At 35.3% G+C, this 23,462-nt stretch overlaps 1 protein-coding gene across 1 annotated transcript; it reads right to left on the reverse strand.

Moving 5' to 3' along the window:
* Positions 1-4,355: 4,355 nt before the first annotated feature.
* LOC123546541 (bridging integrator 3-like) lies at positions 4,356-23,462 on the reverse strand. The gene is made up of 7 exons (XM_045332907.2): positions 23,331-23,462; positions 16,914-17,006; positions 15,368-15,429; positions 13,267-13,403; positions 12,594-12,634; positions 9,321-9,462; positions 4,356-5,830 (listed from the first exon to the last, which is right to left on the reverse strand). The coding sequence occupies exons 1-7, from the start codon at positions 23,336-23,338 to the stop codon at positions 5,546-5,548; spliced, it is 768 nt and encodes a 255-aa protein (XP_045188842.1). The 5' UTR covers positions 23,339-23,462; the 3' UTR covers positions 4,356-5,545.

The following is a 23,462-nucleotide window of genomic DNA, read 5'->3' on the forward strand; positions in this document are numbered from 1 at the left end:
TTAATTTATCTATTAAGTCTCACAATTTAGCAACTGTACCAAAAAAAAAAAAGCATATCACGTAGTTTAAAACATCATGTGACCACTTATATAACGGTTCTTTGATGTTTTCCTATAGTTTTGACAAGAAGTAGAATGATCTACTATTGGTAAACATCCAATGGCCGCTTGTAGAGAAGTGCGACTCCATAGACGATATTACTATAAAAAAATGACTTGCCGTCTTAGCGGACTTGCCGTCTTAGCATATTTTGGATTTTTAAAAAGTTTTTAAATAATTCTGCTATATTTTTGTCAATTAAGGCCTCCCACAGAGCCGGCATTAAATTCCTGTGAATCGGTAATACGTGCGACACCTCTGATGTGTACAATCATCCGTTTTTCTGTTAAAAAGGGCCATTGCTTGCCGTCTTACCACGCTCGTTTTCTCTAAACAAAACAGTTTTCCCGTTTTCAGGCCAAAACTGTTCATCTGTTGATAAAACCGTTTACTTGTGAGTAAAGTACTCACTTTTTTCCTTAGCCTGCGCTTTATTTGGTCATATTTGATCAAGAAATAAAGAACTTACGCTACTTTGAAGAATTGAATCGACGGAATTCGGCTTGCCGTCTTAGCTATAAAATGACGTCAAAGTCACGTGGTATGGGCACACTGTTCACCTTGTCGTGAAAGTTTTTCTCTTCTTTAATGATCTTGACGTCACACAAAGCGCGCGCTCTGACTCTATCTTTGAAGTATTGCCGTACTTGCATACATTGTAAATTGCAATGAGGTGATAATGGATATATTTTAAAAGTAGAATATAGAATATTTTAATTACGTTCAAGTGAAAACAGCGTTTTTTGTTTGTTATAACAATTATTATTGACGAAATTTCTAACTACGCAAGGTATACAAGGTTTTACAGAAAGGTATCATTGAACCTTCAAGCTACGTAACACTTGTAAATCCAATTGTCATATCCGTAAGAACTGATTTATTTGATATTCGAACTTTTGCAGAGTCTTCCGTAGCTTAACTATCGCAAATCTAACTCCATTATAGATCCAGTTGTTTTTTATTTTATCTTTTAAGTGGGTTTACATACATGTGAAATTATCTACTATTTATTTGTAGTCGTTTAAACACTATTTCAGTTATTCACATACCCTTGTCTGCGTTCATGGAAAGAACCATTTGAGCCGCGCCATGAGAAAACCAACATAGTGGGTTTGCGACCGGCATGGATCCAGACCAGCCTGCGCATCCGCGCAGTCTGGTCAGGATCCATGCTGTTCGCTTTTAAAGCCTACTGGAATTGGAGAAACCGATAGCGAACAGCATGGATCCTGACCAGACTGCGCAGATGCGCAGGCTGGTCTGGATCCATGCTGGTCGCACACCCACTATGTTGGTTTTCTCATGGCACGGCTCATTTATACTATAATAGACTCACGTAAGTCAAAATAATTCGACGTTTAGTTTGTTGAGCCACCTGTGAAGTTTCCACTTTTCTCTATTTTAATATATTTGTGACGGTCACTCTAAAACGACCAAAATAACTTAATAATATAATAACAGCACACCATCATGTAAAGTTCTTGCCCTTTATGTGTAACCGTTCGTTAATCGTGTCAAGGGAAATTTTGATAACTTTTACATAAATTAATCACTTTTGATTAGTCTAAGTAATGAGACCTCGGGTAGACCGATTATATATTTTTGTATTTTGAAATTTTGCGTTGTCTACCTAAAGGGGATATCGGCCAGTCGAAAAATACTAGTATAACGATATTCAACTCTTGATTACAACTATTTGGACTACCTCCTTTTGATTCATGCAAGTTTTATTTGAATTTATCTGTTTCCTAGGATCGTGCCAAATTAGTTAGACTAAGACTCACATATTCCGTAAGAAATTGCCGACTTTTTTCAACTAAAGAGGCATGGTCGGTTCCGGGAATCAAACTCATGCCCTTCAATCAATGATGAGCGAATCCAACAACTCGAGTCAGTCACGTTTTATAATTGTTGTGAAAACTAAACACGAGATATACTACATTATTTAAAAGAAAGTCTGCAGCAAAAGGTACTGAAATTTAGGCTGAAAATGACCTGTAGTGTAGATCTAGTGTCTTTTTTTTTTTTACATTCACGCTACCTAAATGTAAAGTGTGCATTGTGGCAAGATTCATTGAAATTTTAAATGAAGATTAGATCTAGTACATCTGTTACATTCCGGTTAAACACCCGTTCGAGCAGTATTTAAATCACCATTTCTCGGTCATACAGCCAATGTAAACAAGTTCATTCAGAATTTTTTACTCGTATTGGAAAGGCGGGGTTACCTGTATAGACTGGATCCAAAAATAGCTTCAGCATTGATGCTTTTGTGACGTAATGGTACAAGTCTATCGATTTAGGAAAAGGCAAAAGGGCAATTTGATCTGCAAACAGTAGTAATAATAGCTTCCATTACGGTACACAAATTGTGATTGTCTTTCACCGGCTCCAGATTGGATTGTAAATACTTCTGTCATTTGCAATATATTTAATAGCAAGAAAAAAATGAGCAAATTCAGCTGCTTCAGACATCCCAACTTTTTCTGAATGCCAAGTGGGAGTTTTTGCTTTTCAAAGTGGGAGATTGAGGTGTTCAAGTGGGAGATTTTATACCGCGGTAATTATGTTCATGATAACGAAGCTTTTAACAAATCTAATGATAATATAAACTTATTTGTCCTTATAAAATCACTAGTCTTAAAAAAATTCACTTGTCTGTATCTTATTATTCATGCATTTTTAATATTTTGGAACAATAATACATGAAGCCTTCTGTGCAAAAGTAAATAGTTATGGCACTTTAAGCACTATGTCTAAATTCAAAACACCACTGAGAATTAAACCTGCACTTTTATTTCTTTTGTTGGAAAGAAGACTCCCCAGGTGAATTTTACATGACAAACAGTACAGCTGTTAGAACTGTAAAAACAAAATGTGTATAGCTAAAAGAATAAAAGTTCAAGCAATAGAAAATTTACTGTTTGATTCTCATCCCTGTCAACCAGTATTTAAAACCCCTGGCTCAAATACTTTTATTGATCAAAATTCTGTTATCCAAAATTGAATGTCCGGGTATTGTTACACTTTCGTAGATTTGCCTTAATCTCCAGTTAAAAGGATGTGTTTGACAAATTGTTACGATGCAAAGACAGTTTAACAGCATTTGATAGTAAGTGATATTAAAATTTACTATGACATTTCCTCTTATCAAAATAATTTAAGAGAAATGTTTTTTAAAACCTAGCAGGTTGACTCGGCGACCATCTACTTTCGGTTTCAAAAAGTTACAGAAAAAGGTAAAGCCAGTATAATTTCTAATCTAAATTTGATTGAATTTAATTAGATATCTAATGTCTGGATTTTAATTTCAATTGTGACACATTAATCAACACCTGGCTTTGTTAAATCGTGTAATAAACAATAATCAGCACGGGTAGAATAAGGTGCGAAAATATCTGAAAGCTGTTGTTTACAGACTCGTCAGTAGTGATACAGTATCAGATAGGCGCAAAGAAGTGGATTATTTCATAATTTTTGTGTGTTTTTTGTTGTTTATGTTGTTTTTTTTTAATCGGGAGATTGAGACTTCTGATCGGGGTGATCGGGTTTTACAACCAGAATCGGGAGGAACCCGATCGGATCGGGAGAGTTGGGATGTCTGCTGCTTGTATTGGTAGAAAAATTATGGTCTCCACTCTGCAAATACCATCTACAGTAATTTGATTATAGGACCTCTAGACATTCCTATAACGGTCAAGACCTTTGAGTGTGAAATTCTAACTGAAAAATCAGTTCTAGTGATAATCTAAGTATAGCAATGGACATTTTAATGGCATTTGATATTTTCAAGTGTTTGATTCCATCTTCAATTCCAGGTTCACTGTTACTTTATCATTGCTGTTTTAAAATCGACACTGGACAAATATTTGGCAGATGCGGTGTGCATGGCAGCAGCTGGTGTTGAGACAACCATAACCGCAGTCAATTTTTTTCTGCCACATTTGCCTTTTGTCAGTTTTTCTACCTCACTGCCATCGTTTTAAATTTCCCAATAACAATTTTAAAGAGTACGTTTATCAAAAACAATGCATCTGAATGGGTTATTTCATTTATAATTTAATTTTTAATTGGAGAAGTCCCTTTACTACTCCTGTTAGTGCAAAGTGCTGAAATGAATGCATTTTGCTGTACAAATTACACTAAAAACCACTCAAGAATGTCCCCACCATTATCTATGTCTAATTTAGCCTCTCGTTGTGGCCCTTGGTGTGTGGGGACTACAGGGGGTTTGGGTATAAAGAACAATTCTGAGTTACCACTTTACATATATATTTACAAATATTACAAACATATACATTTCTTAATACACATTAAATTATTAGCATGGTAAATTAAGAATCAATATTCTTCCAACAGTTTGCTTCAATTTAAACCTTATATACATAAAAATACAATATCACATAGTAAAATATCACAGTTAAATCAAAACTAAGCAAACACATGAATATAAAGTAGTCTTTACTCTATCCATGGCAAGAATTTTAACATTCCTGTGAATGATTTTTATCTTATGTTTTTAAATTGCTAAATATTTTCTCTGATATAAAATAACTGATATTTAAAGTTTATAAGGCTAATTTTTCAACATCTAAATATGTATACAATATAAGATAACTGATACTATTTAGAATTAGTAAAACCCAGTAAAAACTCTGAAACAGTGTCTTTAATACAAAAAATGGGAATTCATACCTATCAACACATTTATACCTTAAACGGAGAAGTCTTCTGTCTATTAAATGACTGACAGATCACCAACATTTTTCAACTCCATTTTATTGTTGTTGTTGTTTTGTGTTTAACGTCGTTTTTCAACAGTATTTCAGTCATGTAACGGCGGGCAGTTAACCTAACCAGTGTTCCTGGATTCTGTACCAGTACAAACCTGTTCTCCGCAAGTAACTGCCAACTTCCCCACATGAATCAGAGGTGGAGGACTAATGATTTCAGACACAATGCAGTTTATCAAATAGTCACGGAGAACATACGCCCAGCCCGAGGATCGAACTCACGACCCCGCGATCCGTAAACCGACGCTCTACCTACTGAGCTAAGCGGGCAGGTCCAACTCCATTTTAGCCCAACAGAAGTAACTAGGTAAAAATTTTCTTTATGGGTTTCATTTTTGTAACAATTGGATTTGTTTTTTTCTGAACAACTCCTCACATTCAATACTGGTGGATCTCACAAGAAGAAACAACCAGCCATTTAACCCTTACCCCGCTAAATTTCTATAATCAACTTGTCTATCTTTCAATTTAAACAATACCATTAACTGTAGAAAGGGTTGCTTACCAAAAAGATACTGGCTGAATAGCGAACAGTGCAGACCATGATCAGACTGCACGGCTATGCAGGCTGACCATGATCTACACTGGTCGCAAACAGTATAGTAAGGGTTAAACCTAATCATCCACTGTTATTGATAATCATATCATTTACCTAATCATCCACTGTTATTGATAATGCTTTCATATCATTTAACGTTTGATTAATCCTCTCTTTCCGTTCATTTTCAGTTAATTTTGAATCATGAAAAAGTTCTGATGAAACTTCAGCATATGTTTTGAAAGCCTCGGTACTGTGATTTAGTTGTGAACGTATAAGTGCATCAAATGAGGGCTTGAAGTATTCAATCCTGCCATCAATAAGGCGTGGAAGTTCTTGTCTCAGTGCCACATTCTGTTGTTCAAATTCCTCTCTGGCTGCGTCAAGAGCTTTCTTGTTCTATGTAACAGAAAGATATTTACTTAATATGTATTACATAACAAAACAAAACTACAATAAGCAATAAATCAGAATAGAATCTGTGTTTAAACTAATCATATTTATTCACTGGGACTCTCCTTCTGAATTTATTTCTGAAATCAACAGTGTCTCAGCCAAAATTAAATTACAGTCAAAAGAAAAACATTGCAATAATATTCCGCAGTATTCCTCTTTATGACCAATTATCACTGCAACAGTATTTTACTGTGATTATGACCAAACATTTTCCTACTGCTGTTAATATTGTCATAGAATTCGTTTCCATTTACTTTTCTATACAAAGAAAATCTAATATAGGAAATGGTGTCTAATTTGTTCCGGAAACAATGCTTTGATTCCATAAAAGAAGAAGTCTTAAATGTTGAGATTTTGTATATGAAAAGAACAAAAAACAAGAGTTGTCAGAGGACAGCAATGCTTGACTATTCAACAGCCTTGTAAAATAAATGAATATAGAGATCGAAAAAAGGGGCACAATTTCATAATTCTGAGTTATGGAACCTGTGCACTGTATGTCAGATAATCACAATGAACAAGTGTTTGAAGTTTCAATCCATTCCCATAAGTGGGTATTGAGAAACCAGCTTACATACAAAAAACTTAACCAAAAGTTCTTCAGCCAAAAAGGAGCATACTTTTGTAAAAATACTAAACAGAGTTATGGAACCTGTGCACTGTATGTCAAATCATCACAGTGAACAAGTGTGTGAGGATCCTTTCCCATTAGTAGGTACTGAGATACCAGCTTACATACAACAAGAGCTGTCCTTAAGACAGCGTGCTCCTCTATTCAGTGATTTGACAGTAAAATGAATTTATGTCTAAATTATAAATAAGAGATCTCTACATTAAAAGGAAGGTACACCATATATTAAAAGACCCCCTACTCAGAGGGTAAGTATGGAAAGGGTACTCACATTCTTTATTTTGATGAAATTAAGTTATATCAGAAAAACAGTCCAAAAAGTACCAAAGATATGTCTATAAAGGAAGCTTTCGAAAAACTTTAACTCGAAAATAATTACAAGTGTAACAACTTGGGGACCTTGACCTTGGGTATAATGGGCCCAGCCCCTATACATACTTTGTTTGTATGCTGAACAATGTTAAAGTGACGTTACAGTAAGATGAACAGTGCGATTTTAACATGCCTGCACAATAAAAATCAGCAGTGCAAAACATTAATAAAACATCGTTTTCTTTCTTTTACATTAATCTGACATACATGTCTTAATTTTACCGTACATGGAATAATTCCTATCTTCCACCTAAATATTGCAAAGCCATTCATTCAAGTACAAAAGCATACTAGTGACTTTAAATAATCATTTTTTGTAATACCGTAGTCGGCCGATTATAGTCGCACTGTGTATAGGACGCAGTGAAAAAAAATCAGCAAATTCTGGAAAAATGCTTATACCCACTTATCACTTATCCAAATTTATGTTTGTCAGAAATTCGCTATAGTTTCTATGAACTCGCCGGTTTTTGCTAAATCATTGTCAATGTTTTTGCATGTTGTGCAAGTATTTAAATTGAAAAGTATAAACTCTGTGTAAGCACTGAACTGCCGCATCCTCTGATCACTCCAAGAATATTGACGCCAGCGAAAACGAAAGTACACTTTGGCACGTGGCGGTAAAATGACGTAATTTTAAGACTGGTTTGCAGATTGTTTTGAACATTATGGATCAGTGACTATGATCATGTTATTGGATCAGTCTAAAATCTCGCATACACATATTTACAATTGCCTCCGGGTATGATTAAACAGTTAATTGTTTGCAGATTGTGACAGTAGGTGTAAGATAAGTAATGCCTCGGGCGTGAATTTCTGGATGAACAAGAGTTACTATCAAAATTATGTCTGAAGACTAGATAATCGATTTCCGGGCTACCTGATATGGAGTTTCAAGTATTTTAATGCAAAATGTGTGAAAACACGCCGGGAAAGTTATAAACAGGTTTTGTTAAAAATTTAATGATCAGTTACAGAAATGCGTTGTAAAATATGTTTCAATGAAAAACAGCATTTATTTATCTTAAGATTTTACGTGAGCTCTAAATTTTACATTTTATGCTGAAGTAATTTAAGACGCCGGGTCCCCGAGTCATTGGTATTTACTCCCCTTGAATTCTCTTCAATATAAAGGTACGCGGTGTAAACAAATATTGATTTTCTTAATTTTTGAGCTGGGGGAAATGTTTGCTCTTTTTCTATCCCCATATATAGGACGCATTACTTTCCTTCGAGACCAGAATCTCGGAAAAAAAATGTGTGTCTTATATTCGTAGGATGATGGTAAACTATAAACTAAGGGAGGTAATTACATCTGGTGTAATAATAACCCAGCTATTCTTCCAAGCATAAAAGTTTGAGATGTGGTAACTGGTAACGTTTTCAATGTTTAAAATCATTTAGAACAATGATCAAAATGAATTGCCAGTTCAAACATCTATGCTTACCAGGTGCAGTATAAAGTTTTCTGAAAATTTTATTCCCTAAGATCTTAAAAGCTTTGTTTATCTTTTATTATATTCAGAAATAAAAAAACCTAACCAATTTTGGAAAGCTCTAAACAGGTAAAACAAAAGCTATCATTAAACTTATGTACACTCACCTTATATACCCAAGAAATACTGTAACATTAGCTCATAGAGCATAGGAGAATAAGGTTTAATAACTAGATGTGTAGATGCTTAGCATTCCTATGGAGTCACCACTCTTGATCAAATATTTCTTGAGATAATTGCCTCGTAAACTTTTAAGCCTTTAATGCCTCTTTGTTACTAAATCAAGGGCCATAACCCTGGTCTTGCTGGGTGAAATTCAAGACCCTGCACAACTTCACATGCTAAATAACAATCTTATAATGTTTCAGCTACAGCACAGTCCGTTTAAAGACCTACGTATTCCTAGTTTATAAAATTTTGAAGACCTTATAATATTGCTACAGACCAATTTTGATGAAGATCCATAAAGGAGTTCATGAGAATTGTTTTTCTGTTTTCAGCTCCAGTGTCCCCTTAAATATATTATGACTATTTGAACAAATCTAAGAGGACCTTCACAGGATGCTTGTCAGACCAAGTTTGGTATAATTCTGAGCAGTACTTTCAGAGATGTTTGTGTAAATTGTGGATGATGGATGAAAGACTATAATGATGGATGCCAGACCATCTACCTACACTAAGAGCTCTCCAAAAGCCTTTGGTTTAAGTGAGCTTAACACTGTGTTTAACTTTTCGCTTTTTCAATGAGTTTGAACCTATTTTAGGGTGTCAATTCTTCTATGTGATGAAATCATCTAACTTACTTGTGGAAGTTAGGTCTATCTAGGTGCCCAGAGGGACACCTAGGATAGTCTTCATTCATTAAACTGATACCTTTGTAAAACCAAACTGTGTCCATATGAGGTTAAAAAAAAATATCCATAAAAATACATACTGTATCTAATTTAACTATATTTTGTCCAGTCCTATCTCTGTCCTGGTATTTGTTGAATTTAGCTTGAGTTCTTGTGTAGTCCTGTAAGCTTTGTTCTCTCTTCTTTATTGCACTTTGAACACTTGGAAATACACCGCTGAATCTGGAAAACCAATGTATGTACCTAAGTCTTGGAACATAATGATGAATCTACAAAACTAGCCCATGGTTAGTTCTGGAACATAATGCTTAATTTTCAAAACTAGGATATACTTCACCTTTAAAGACTTTTTTATATACACTATAATAACTATGATCTGTGATAAATCGAATCTTTCTATAAAATATGTAACTATAAAATAAAACTACAAAATCGTTTGGAATGAAAGAAATAATCTTTCAACATGAAACATAATCTCCTTAACTTTCTTAAGTAATACATGAAAAAACACAAACAATGATGTGTAAACACTTAAACACCTACAATATAGTATAAATCTGAAATATTCAGACTATCAAGGTCTGTTCAACAGATATAACCCAATTCATATAACATCCTTTTAATGATAAATAGGTTAAAAAGTGTTTCACATATACAAACAGTGACACAAACAAGCACAGTCACTCATTCTCTATCAGTGCTGATACAGAATGATGTGACCAGAGAAAGCACTCTTTCATGGAAGGAATTATATAAAATGATTTCACTTTTTGACCAATCTCAGTTAAAAACTAGAGATGCTTTTGAGAAAAGCGCATGTCTCCCACAACTGCCTAATCTGAATAGTAGTATATGAGTCAACCATGCACCAAGAACTCAACTGTCTAATCATCTGACATGATTAAATCTTGGGGACATAAAAAACAAGAGGACCATGATGGTCCTGAATCGCTCACCTCTTCCCACATGACCCAGTTTTGAGTATGACGTCGTTTTTTCTATTATTTGACATAGTGACCTAGTTTTTGAGCTCATGTGACCCAGTTTTGAACTTGATCTAGATATTATCAAGATAAAAATTCTGACCAATTTTCATGAAGATCCATTGAAAAATATGGTCTCTAGAGAGGTCACAAGGTTTTTCTATTATTTGACCTATTGACCTTGTTTTCGAAGGTACGTGACCCTGTTTTGAACTTTACCTAGATATCATCAAGGTGAACATTCTCACTAATTTTCATGAAGATCTCATGACAAATATGGCCTCTAGAGAGGTCACAAGGTTTTTCTATTTTTATACCTACTGGCCTAGTTTTTGACCGCATGTGACCCAGTTTCGAAACTGACCTAGGTATCATCAAGGTGAACATTCAGATCAATTTTCATGAAGATCCATTGAAAAATATGGCCTCTAGAGAGGTCAAAAGATTTTAATAATTTTAGACCTACTGACCTAGTTTTTGACTGCAGTTGACCCAGTTTCAAACTTGACCTAGATATCATCAAGATGAACATTCAGACCAACTTTCATACAGATCCCATGAAAAGTATGGCCTCTAGAGAGGTCACAAGGTTTTTTTATTATTTGACCTACTGACCTATTTTTTAGGGCACGTGACCCAGTTTCAAACTTGACCTAGATATCATCAAGGTGAACATTCTGACCAATTTTTATGGAGATCCATTCCCAAGTATGGCCTCTAGACAGGTCACAAGGTTTTTCTAATTTTAGACCTACTGACCTAGTTTTTGACCGCACGTGACCCTGTTTCGACCTTGACCTAGATATCATCAAGATGAACATTCAGACCAATTTTCATACAGATCCCATGAAAAATATGGCCTTTAGAGAGGTCACAAGGTTTTTCCATTATTTGACCTACTGACCTAGTTTTTGACGGCACGTGACCCACTTTTGAACTTGACCTAGATATCATCAAGACGAACATTCAGACCAACTTTCATACAGATCCCATGAAAAATATGGCCTCTAGAGAGGTCACAAGGTTTTTCTATTATTTGACCTACTGACCTAGTTTTTGAAGGCACGTGACCCACTTTCGAACTTGACCTAGATATCATCAAGGTGAACATTCTGACCAATTTTCATGAAGATCTCATGAAATATATGGCCTCTAGAGAGGTCACAAGGTTTTTCTATTTTTAGCCCTACTGACCTAGTTTTTGACCGCACGTGACCCAGTTTCGAACTTGACCTAGATATCATCAAGATGAACATTCAGACCAACTTTCATACAGATCCCATGAAAAATATGGCCTTTAGAGAGGTCACAAGGTTTTTCTATTATTTGACCTACTGACCTAGTTTTGACGGCACGTGACCCAGTTTCGAACTTGACCTAGATATCATCAAGGTGAACATTCAGATCAATTTTCATGAAGATCTTGTGAAATATATGGCCTCTAGAGAGGTCACAAGGTTTTTTATTTTTAGACTACTGACCTAGTTTTTGAAGGCACGTGACCCAGTTTCGAACTTGTCCTAGATATCATCAAGGTGAACATTCTGACCAATTTTCATGAAGATCTTGTGAAATATATGGCCTCTAGAGAGGTCACAAGGTTTTTCTATTTTTAGACCTACTGACTAGTTTTTGACGGCACGTGACCCAGTTTCGAACTTGACCTAGATATCATCAAGGTGAACATTCTGACCAATTTTCATGAAGATCTTGTGAAATATATGGCCTCTAGAGAGGTCACAAGGTTTTTCTATTTTTAGACCTACTGACCTAGTTTTTGACGGCACGTGACCCAGTTTCGAACTTGACCTAGATATCATCAAGATGAACATTCTGACCAACTTTCATAAAGATCCCCTGAAAAATGTGACCTCTAGAGTGGTCACAAGCAAAAGTTTACGGACTGACGCACGCACGCACGGACGGACGACGGACGACGGACGCTGCGCGATCACAAAAGCTCACCTTGTCACTTTGTGACAGGTGAGCTAAAAACCATATACTAATGGCCCTTTAATTACTGAAAATCGCTCAGGTCTGTGGGACATGAGTCCTTTATGTCCCACAGACCTGAGCGATTTTCAGTAATTAAAGGGCCATTATTCCGAAGTGCCTGGGCTGATTTGGCTAGTTATCGAACTTGGCTGAGGACTTATTGGCAAACACATTGTGTTCAACTTTGGTGAAGATTGGATGAGAAATGTTTGACATGGAGTGTGGACACAAACACACACACAGCCAGACAGACAGACAGGATTAAATCAATATGTCTCTCACGACAGTGGTGTGGGAGATATAATTCACAAGTAACTATGGAAATTTCTGTAATGCTGACAATATTTTCTTAGGTGACTTGTTACCCCAACTTACTTTTTCATTGGTTCCACCATTGTTTTCTGGATATTATTATTCTGAAATTAAAAAGATTAACAATAAGCTATACAAACACCATGTTTATTTCTGAATGATTAAGTTCACCTACATTATATAATTTAATATAACAAGGCACCTTTTAAGAATGCTTTATGTTTACATCAAATACATATAGTTGTTACTGAGATAAAGCTTAATAGCTCCTGCAAAACTTAGTCCAACTTTATTAAGTTATTAAAAAGGGTCATAATTTACATTAATTTCAATCAAAAGTTACCAATCTTCATAATTTCAGTAGGTCTGATGACTGGAAAGCATTGTGTGAAGTTTCGATCTAACATATACAGTTGTTTCTGAGATAAAACTTAATAGCTACATATAACTTATATTATATTCAACCAAGAATTATATAACTTGATTATTTTAGTAGGTTTGGTGACTGGGAAGCTAGTGTGAAGTTTCAATCCTATAAATGCAATCGTTCCTGAGATATGACCTTGCACATGAGATTTTAATCAAGGTAGAAACCCTTGACCTAGTAAGTAGAACAGCTTTCACTATTCTTCAGACAGTCAAGCTAAAATCTATTCAATTTACTGTATCACAGATATGACAGTCAATAAATTTTACAAATGCTGACATAAAATGATGAAAGACTTTCTGTAAGTACCAGTTCCTGTCTGTATCTGCTTAACTCTTCAAGAGCTTTTTCCCATGCTTCAATGTTCTTCTGAAATTGTTCATCTGTCTGACAGATCCCACTTGCCAACAGATCCTGTATTATTTTGTTCTCAGCTTTACCTAATCCTAAATGAATTCAGAAATTTTGAGTTAAACAAACACTGATTACATTAAGGAAGTCTTAAGTCAGGGCACTTGTTTAGCTGTTTTGGGCCAAATATTGGTACAAAACCTCTCCTTAGTTTGTATGTTTCCCCCTTTTTAACAAAATTCTGCTAGAAACAAACAAGAGTGTCCATAACTATGCAACAGACTTTTCAACAATTTCCAAGTCAAACAGTGGCTTTAACTTTCATCAGTCAGACTTATAAAAGGCTATTACAACATTACAAATAAAAACACCAAATTTTCTAAGCCAAAAAAAGAATAACTAGAGCTATCACCCGCATGCACTGACACAGTACATTGCAATTTGACGCACACAAGATTGCATAATTATGTGGACTGTATGTATACAGACTATATGTATACAGTATAGTAACAAAAAACAAAGTCCCATAATTATGCAGAATATTTATCTAAAAGAATGTAACATGCACCATGCACAACTAGGGTTGATATTGATCACTTGTGTGAAGTTTCATTAAATTGTGTGCAAGGGTTTGGTAGATTAGGCACACACAAGATTGCATATGCAGACTGTATGTACATAGTATGTTTACAAGAAACAAAGTCCCATAACTCTGCAATTTTTGTCACTGAAAGAACCTAACATGCCCCATGCACAACTACTGTTGTTACTGATCACTTGTGTAAAGTTTCATTAAACTGTGTCAAGGGGATGAGGAGAGATGGTGCGCACAAGATTGTGTCTATGTATATAGTATAGTACCAAAAAAAACAAAGTCCCATAACTCTGCAAATTTTTTTTCTGAAAGAACCTAACATGCCCCATGCAGAACTACTGTTGTTACTGATCACTTTTGTGAAGTTTCATTAAATTGTGTCAAGGGGATGAGGAGAGATGGTGCGCACAAGATTGTGTCTATGTATATAGTATAGTAACAAAAAAACAAAGTCCCATAACTCTGCAATTTTTTTTTCTAAAAGAATCTAACATGACCCATGCACAACTACTGTTGGTACTGATCACTTGTGTGAAGTTTCATTAAATTCTGTCAAGGGGATAAGGAGAGATGGTGCGCACAAGATTGCATCTACGGACAGACAGACAGACAGACAACCTGAAACCAGTATACCCCCCCTTACAACTTTGTTGTCGGGGGGTACAATAATTTGAACTGATCTCATCCAAGAGTTCTCTAACTTGGTTATGTAAGTACAATTGATGTGTTCTGTAATGAAGACAAGTGTGAAGTTCCAATCTAGTACATGTAACTGTTTCTGAGAAACAGCTTGACAGTGACTAAAATGTGTGCAAAACTTTGAAGAAATATCACTATTCATTGCAAAAGCTGGAGTGGACTCACACACATAGCAGGAACTGAATGGAAAACTGCTAAACTAACTGCACCAAACAATTATGCCACTGAAAGAATGTTCATTTCACAATGGAGCATCTGTACCCACTGACACTACCCACACTATGTAAGATGACACAGCAGCAGGTGTCATTTATATGAAATATTAGATGTAACCAAACAATTACATGGACTTCACTGAAAGAATGTTCATTTCACAATGAAGCACGTGTAACCACTCTCACAACCCACACTATGTAAAATGACACAGTAGCAGGTGCCATTTCTATGAAGTATATTATATCTATATTAATAGTTAAAATCATATGCAAAACCATTCTATTAAAGAATTATAGAAGACAGAAACAGCTACTTATAAAAGAGGAACAATGTTTACCATATGGCAGCAAACTAACTGCATGAATTTCATAATTCATGTAGGTTCAAACTGACATTTTGCTGAACTTAAATCACAAACAAGAACAAATCACAGAAAGTTGTAAGCACTGAGGTGGACACATCACCCAGCCAACCAGATATACACCCTAACCATAAATACTGCTATACTAATTACTGAATTCAATATGAAAGCCCATATTGAGCAATTACCATTATTTGCTTCCACATATCTTCTTCCATCTTTGTAAAGCTTTCTCGATGCTTCATCTAATCTGAAAACAGCGATAACAAACATTTACTCTACCAGTGATATTTTATATTCTTTGTGAATTAACAGAGAGTTTGTTAAGAAGCAGTGAAAAAGTATCTTATAATTAGATTTAGGGTGAATGCCTTTCTTAACAATTATTTTTTCTCTGTAATGTAAATTTAAAAGCATGAAAAATTGCCTCAGTGTATTTAATGTTACCATTATTACAGTAAGGTGAAATAAGAGCAATATAATTATCCTTTCTCAGGTTATTCGAGACTATAAAACTGCTTTTTCAGGAAATTATCATTAAAGAATTTCGCATTGAATCTTAAAATTACTGAGTGTTGTGTCAAGTTACAATCTAATTGCTAGAACAGGAGCTTTCACTGAAAAATATTCCATAATGTTAGCCATTCATTTCTAGAAATAGTTATGACATAAGAATTTGAGACTTCAACATGTTCAAGGTTATAACATGGATGATTTTCTGTATGATTTTGTTGTATAATATGGAAGTGTTTTTCTGCCTTATCTACAAGTAACACACAAAGTTCTAACCTACAAGAATATGCAAAAGATCACCAATTACTTCAGATATTCTGTCTTCTGACACTATCATTCCCCCATGAATCAAACCCGACATATTTTGATTCATACTCATGTGTCCACTCAACTGAGTTAACCAGTATATTATACAATGCGTGGATCATGCTACAGATATCATTCAGAAAGCTCACCAGAACGTGTGGATCATTCTACAGATATCATTCAGAAAGCTGACCAGCTGGTACAATGTGTAGATCATGCTACAGATATCATTCAGAAAGCTGACCAGCTGGTACAATGTGTAGATCATGCTACAGATACCATTCAGAAAGCTGACCAGCTGGTACAAGTTGTGGATCATGCTACAGATATCATTCACAAAGCTGACTAGCTGGTACAAGGTGTGGATCATGCTACAGATATCATTCATGAAGCTGACCAGCTGGAACAATGTGTAGATCATGCTACAGATAATATCATTCAGAAAGTTGACCAGCTGGTACAATGTGTAGATCATGCTACAGATATCATTCAGAAAGTTGACCAGCTGCTACAATGTGTGGATCATGCTACAGATATCATTCACAAAGCTGACCAGCTGGTACAAGGTGTGGATCATGCTACAGATATCGCCCAGAAAGCTAACCAGCTGGTACAATGTGTAGATCATGCTACAGATATCATTCACAAAGCTGACCAGCTTGTATATGTATGGATCATGCTACAGATATCATTCAGACAGCTGACATGCTGGTACAATGTGTGGATCATGCTACAGATATCATTCAGAAGCTGACCAGCTGGTACAATGTGTGGATCATGCTACAGATACCATTCAGAAAGCTGACCAGCAAGTACAATGTGTTGATCATGCTACAGAATTTGTTCAGAAAGCTAACCAGCTGGTAAAATGTGTAGATTATGCTAAGGATATTGTTCAGAAATCTTAGAACATACTCGTCTAGCTTTTTAACTTCTCTTTCAAGTTCCCGCTCAGCCTGACGTGACACCACACTTTTCTTTGCACCTCCATGACGGCTGAAGGGGTTCCTGAAAAATAACAAATGTAGTCTACAATCAATTGCTAGTAGCATCTTGGAATTGTAAGATTGTATAAACAGCTATAACTGAATTGATGGAAACTGTAGGAGCTGAATACTCAAGGCACAGATGTAGTTGTAATATGACCAAGCCCAAAAAAGGGACATAATTCAAAAGATAACAAGCAAATTCAGTGAATTCATATCCCCCTCCAAACAGGTTGTTTTGTAAATGAATGGACTATATTTTGAAAGATATAACAATTAAAGGGCAGTAACTAAGTAGTTACTAAAGAGATCATTCCGAAAGTTGCATGTGATCTAAATTTTTATAAAGTTACAAGAATTTCCATCAATGGGTTATTCTGTTTTGTGGGAATTTCTGAATTTTAAAACAATTAAAGGGTAATAATTTTGAACTGAAGAGGTCCTGATGAAAATTTTCCCTCTAGTGATCTATATTTGTGTATAATTTCATGAGATTCCATCACTGGATTTATCTGTTATAAGAAGTCATGAATTGTTAAACAATTAAAGGGCAATAACTCTGAAGTTACTAAAGTGAGCCAAACGAAATTTGCATATGCACCTCTGCCCTATAGTGATCTATATTTGTGTAAAGTCTCTCCATCAATAGGTTACAGTAAGAAACACAAATCCATATTCTTTTGCCAAATCAAAAAGAAAAACTCTGTTTTTACTGGGCCAAAGGGGATAATACTATGTGTGAGCAAAGGTCATGAGCTAAAAAATAAGAATGTGAGGCTTGGTAATGCTAGCTAAAACACTTTTTGAACCATAAGCATTTTTAATTTCGGATGAACAGATGGATGCAAGCTCACACAGATGGACAGACAATGCCAAATCTATATCCTTCCTCCTTAGGTGGGGGATAATAATCTGAAATGGAAGTCCTGACAATCTGCGCATATCAACCTCATGTTAATGATGTATACAAAGTTTCATTTCAGGGGTGTAAATTTTTTTTTCACACCACTCGCCCTGCAGGACTAGTAGCCAGTAGTATCTACTCGCCCTTAGTAAACAGTCACTCGCCCTAATAATATTATTAACACTTACTGTCATTTTTATGAAAGGAGTATTATGTACAATTATGTACAACAGTATTATTTCCCAAAAAATATTTATTTTGAAAAGTGTCCCAAAAATTTGGACACAATAATCATCATCCATCCACCCGTGTTGAAAGCGAGAAAAAAAAACTTTAACGATTATCGGTAATTATTCAGTTGATAAACTAAGTAATTGACCTTGTTTTCTTCATCAATTTACACCCCCTCAAAGAGTTAAAAGAAGTGTGTCGGTATCTTAACATCTGAAGTGGAGATCAAAGCGGTATTTTTGCCCGAGATTGTCATGGCATTACGTCATGTTTTTGCGCCATGTGACACATCACTGTCTGATCGTACCACCTTGCTGAGAAGTAGAAATCAATAAAAAAGTTTCTTCTCTAATTTGTTATTAAAAGCGAATGTCCTATATATCGTATAAAAGATAAATGTCTCAAACGATAATAGTAGATATCCTACCTCTGTGACCTATTTGCCAATTAAGGAATTTTAACATTATTGTTTGACAAGAATAACTTTTAAATTGTCGTGTCAAAAATACATGTACAAAGATTCATTTAAAACTTATTAAAAACCGCAACGACATCATATTGCTTTATTTTAAAACCGCATTTCTATTTACGTTTACAAGGTCACGTAACCTATTCTGCCGCACTGATAGAAATCTGTTTGCCAGAAATTGTTTTATTCCATGTATTGTAATTGCTGCCACTTTTTCATTATTTAAGACTTTTTTGATTGTTTTTTTGTACTTTCTGGTCAAAAGTCTGAATTTTATGCCCAGAGTATTTATCATTTATTTACTTTTAGAAAGAAATACCGTATTTTCCCGAATAAACGCCCCCGGGGGCGTTACATTTTCCAAAGAGTTCATTTGAGTAAAAATAAAAATGAATTTTACAAAACTAAAACATCGTTCAAACCAACTGTTAAGTGTTTCTGTGTTGTTTATTCCCCAAAACGTACTTATTTGGATCAATTTAAATGCAGTGTGTCTTAAAATTATGCATTTAAATACGGTACCTCATGTATTCTGTGACACGCTCGCGACACTACACATTACGTCATCTACCCAAACGCTAGTGTACTCGATAATATTTTCCTTAGTACATGCGGGATGCAATACACATGTCAGTGGTTTGACCTGCTTATGTGTCGGCTTTTAAATTAAAAGTTATTAAAACTGCGAAGAAAGGTTAAGACTTTGCACAATTTTTGTTTAAAGTCGTCAAGAAGCTTGTGCGTGGGTGGTGCAAAAACAAATCAAAATGGATTTACCGTTAATTTTCTATTTGATGATTGGATACGTACCGTATTAGTATAAACATTTGGATTTACGGTACATGGACTGTTAAAAGTTGTTTAATTCTTAATACTTGGATACTTACTGTAAATTACTTATTATGTGGACTATAACAAGAGCACGCCTTGCGGGTGGACGCTCATCTGATTTTTTTTGTATATAAAATATTGTCCTACCCATGATTTTCTAAGTCTAAAAAGGGCCATCATTCTTGCAAAAGCAGGATAGAGTTATGTTTCTTGATGTACAGTGTCCTCTTATGATTGTGAAAAACTGTTGCAAGTTTTAAAGCAATAGCTTTGATGTTTATGAGAAAATTGCCTTAACATAATACCAACCAAGAAAAGATTTCTAAGTCCAAAGGGGCAATAATTATTGCAAAAAGCAGGATGGAGTTATGTTGCTTGCTGTACAGGGTCAGCTTATGATGGTGAACAAGTGTTGCAAGTTTCAAAGCAATAGCTTTGATAGTTTAAGAGAAAAGTTGACTAAACATAAAACTACAAGAAATCTGATATTTTCTAAGTCCAAAAGGGGCCATAAATCTTGCAAAAGCAAGATGGAGTATTTTTCTTGCTGTACATGGGTCAGCTTATGAATGGTGGACAAGTGTGCAAGTTTTAAAGCAATAGCTTTGATAGTTTAGGTAAAGCTGACCTAAAATATAAACTTAACAAGAAAACTGATTTCTAAGTCCAAAAGGGGCATAATTCTTGCAAAAAGCAAGAGGAGTTATGTTTCTTTCTGTACAGGTCTGCTATATGATGGTGACAAGTATTCCAAGTTTCAAAGCAATAGCTTGATAGTTTAGGAGAAAAGTTGACCTAAACATAAAACTTAACCAAGAAATCTGATATTTCTAAGTACAAAAGGCCATAATCTTGCAAAAAGTAGATGGAGTTATGTTTCTGCTATACAGGGTCAGCTTATGATGGTGAACAAGTCTTCCAAGTTTCAAAGCAATAGCTTTGATAGTTTAGGAGAAAAGCTGACCTAAACTAAAACTTAACCAGGCAACGCGACGCAGACGCGACGCCGACGCGACAACCGCTCAAGTGATGACAATAACTCATCATTTTTTTTCAAAAAATCAGATGAGCTAAAAATGAGGTAGGTGATTTTTTTTCGTTCTTGTTGACTTTTTTTCCCTCCCAAACGGGTGGGGGGCGTTAATTAGAGGGGGGCCTTAATTCGGGAAAATACGGTAAGTAATTACGATCGCGATAATATGAAAATTCGACCCTTTTTATAGAATTTTGCCAACATTTCTATCGATATCTTACTAAAATCATTATAGAATTTAAATTGTATTATTTCTCAAGCGGTGTTGAAAAATTGAAGCGAAAATGTTAAAAAATGAATGCACTAGGCGTGTTTTTTGTGTACGTGTCGATAAACAAAAGTAACGGTGATGTAAATTAGATACATGTATTACGACATGTCGCATGTGCTGGTGGAATGGAAAATTACCAGCATGACGTTTTGATACCTTTACGATTTGCGGGTAAATTCTAGATAATCCAGGTAGCAACTAAACCATCTCAAAGTTTGTTGACATTTTTGGAGATGTAATTTCTGAATTTTGGTAAAGTTAGGACGTAAAAACCACTCGCACGATCGGTTGAGTATACAGCGAGGTCCACTCGTCCTATTCAGACTTTAACTTGGCAATGTGAATGGGCGAGTGGAATTTTACACCCCTGCATTTAAATAGGATAGAAACTATAAAGGAGGAGTTTAGTAAACAAAGGTACTAATGGGTAAGTCTAGAAAAGAGGCATAACCATAAAACAATTAATATTCAGAACTGAAAGTCCCAAAAATATGTGCATGTCCACTCCATGCTGATGATGTACACCAAGTTTCATTTGAACTGGATAAAAACAGTAGGATGAGTTGTTTTATTTGTTTTGTTGGATTTAACTTTGCAATGACACAATTATAGGTCATATGGCGACTTTCCAGATTTGATGGTGGAGGAAGACCCCAGGTGCCCTTCCATGCAGTATTTCACCACGAGCAGGCACCTCAGTAGAACTACTGGCCTTCCGTAAGCCAGCTAGATGGTTTCCTCACATGATGAATACAACGCCCAGAGTTCAGAAGCTTGAACCCACATTGGTGAGGAAGGATGAGGTGAGTACACAAGAAAGTGTAACTGACAGACAAAATGGCAGACAGTTCAAACATTATATGTCTCTGCAGTATTTTTGAAACTGCATACAATGGTGACCGATCTGTTAAAGTGGGTATATCGTACCCGTATGATGCAAATACAAGTCATTTTAACAGTAATTTATCCATTTACAATGAGAAAATTAAGGGCCGGTAGGCAAATACGTGTTCTTTACTTTAGTGAATTTTTCCTGAATGTTAGAAAAAAATACAAACGATATGAAAAACTCAATACATCCCCATCAAAGTGCGTTCATTGTAGATCATCCTCGGCAGATTCCCAATAACAAAGCTTTAAAAATGAAAAAACTGCGAAGGAAAACATTACCTTGGTGAAAACCACCTCAAAAAGCGCCCTGCTCGCACGTAATTATGCCACCTGTCAACGCTTACATTGAGACTCGGTGTTACCTAATATATGTATTGAAAGCGCCAGTCAAAAAACAAGAGCACCGCCTTGCGGGTGCTGACGCTCATCTGATTTTTTTTGTATAATAGAAATATTGTCTTACCCATGATTTTCTAAGTCTAAAAAGGGCCATCATTCTTGCAAAAAGCAGGATAGAGTTATGTTTCTTGATGTATAGTGTCAGCTTATGATGATGAAACACTGTTGCAAGTTTTAAAGCAATAGCTTTGATAGTTTATGAGAAAAGTTGACTTAAACATAATACTCAACCAAGAAAATGATTTTCTAAGTCCAAAAGGGGCAATAATTATTGCAAAAAGCAGGATGGAGTTATGTTGCTTGCTGTACAGGGTCAGCTTATGATGGTGAAAAACTGTTGCAAGTTTTAAAGCAATAGCTTTGATAGTTTAGGAGAAAAGCTGACCTAAACATAAAACTTAACCAAGAAAACTGATTTTCTAAGTCCAAAAGGGGCAATAATTCTTGCAAAATGCAGGCTGGAGTTATGTTTCTGGATGTACAGGGTCTGCTTATGATGGTGAACAAGTATTCCAAGTTTCAAAGCAATAGCTTTGATAATTTAGGAGAAAAGTTGACTTAAACATAAAACTTAACCAAGAAATATGATATTTTCTAAGTCCAAAAGGGCCATAAATCTTGCAAAAAGCAGGATGGAGTTATGTTTCTTGCTGTACAGGGTCAGCTTATGATGGTGAAAAACTGTTGCAAGTTTTAAAGCAATAGCTTTGATAGTTTAGGAGAAAAGCTGACCTAAACATAAAACTTAACCAAGAAAACTGATTTTCTAAGTCCAAAAGGGGCAATTATTCTTGCAAAAAGCAGGATGGAGTTATGTTTCTTGATGTACAGGGTCTGCTTATGATGGTGAACAAGCATTCCAAGATCCAAAGCAATAGCTTTGATAGTTTAGGAGAAAAGTTGACCTAAACATAAAACTTAACCAAGAAATCTGATATTTTCTAAGTCCAAAAGGGGCCATAAATCTTGCAAAAAGCAGGATGGAGTTATGTTTCTTGCAATACAGGCTCAGCTTATGATGGTGAACAAGTATTCCAAGTTTCAAAGCAATAGCTTTGATAGTTTAGGAGAAAAGTTGACCTAAACATAAAACTTAACCAGGCAACGCGACGCCGACAAACTGCCTCAAGTGATGACAATAACTCATCATTTTTTTCAAAAAATCGATGAGCAAAAAAGCTGTATGGAACACTCAAAAATTTTGTAGACGAAATTTATACTTATCCGAAAATGTCTCAATAACATTTGAAAGTTTCTGCATTATACACCAATCTAAATACTTATTTGAAAAATTTATGTTAAAGATTGATCTCTTACCAGCTCATTTTGATTCCCAATACTTTGTTATTTACAAATAAATTGCAGAAAACGCATTTTATTTGAGGGGAGAAAAAACTTCCTCTTGGGTTTGTTTGATTAAATAACGAAAACCCCTGGGGAACATGTTCT

This window comes from Mercenaria mercenaria, chromosome 9, assembly GCF_021730395.1.
Source record: "Mercenaria mercenaria strain notata chromosome 9, MADL_Memer_1, whole genome shotgun sequence".
Lineage (NCBI taxonomy): Eukaryota > Metazoa > Mollusca > Bivalvia > Venerida > Veneridae > Mercenaria > Mercenaria mercenaria.

Coding starts and splice junctions, on each gene's coding strand:
- LOC123546541 (XM_045332907.2), bottom strand. Junction 15,430..16,913: donor GAAGTTAAAAAGCTAGACGA/GTATGTTCTAAG, acceptor CGCTGTTTTCAG/ATTAGATGAAGCATCGAGAA. Junction 13,404..15,367: donor ATATGTGGAAGCAAATAATG/GTAATTGCTCAA, acceptor GAATTCATTTAG/GATTAGGTAAAGCTGAGAAC.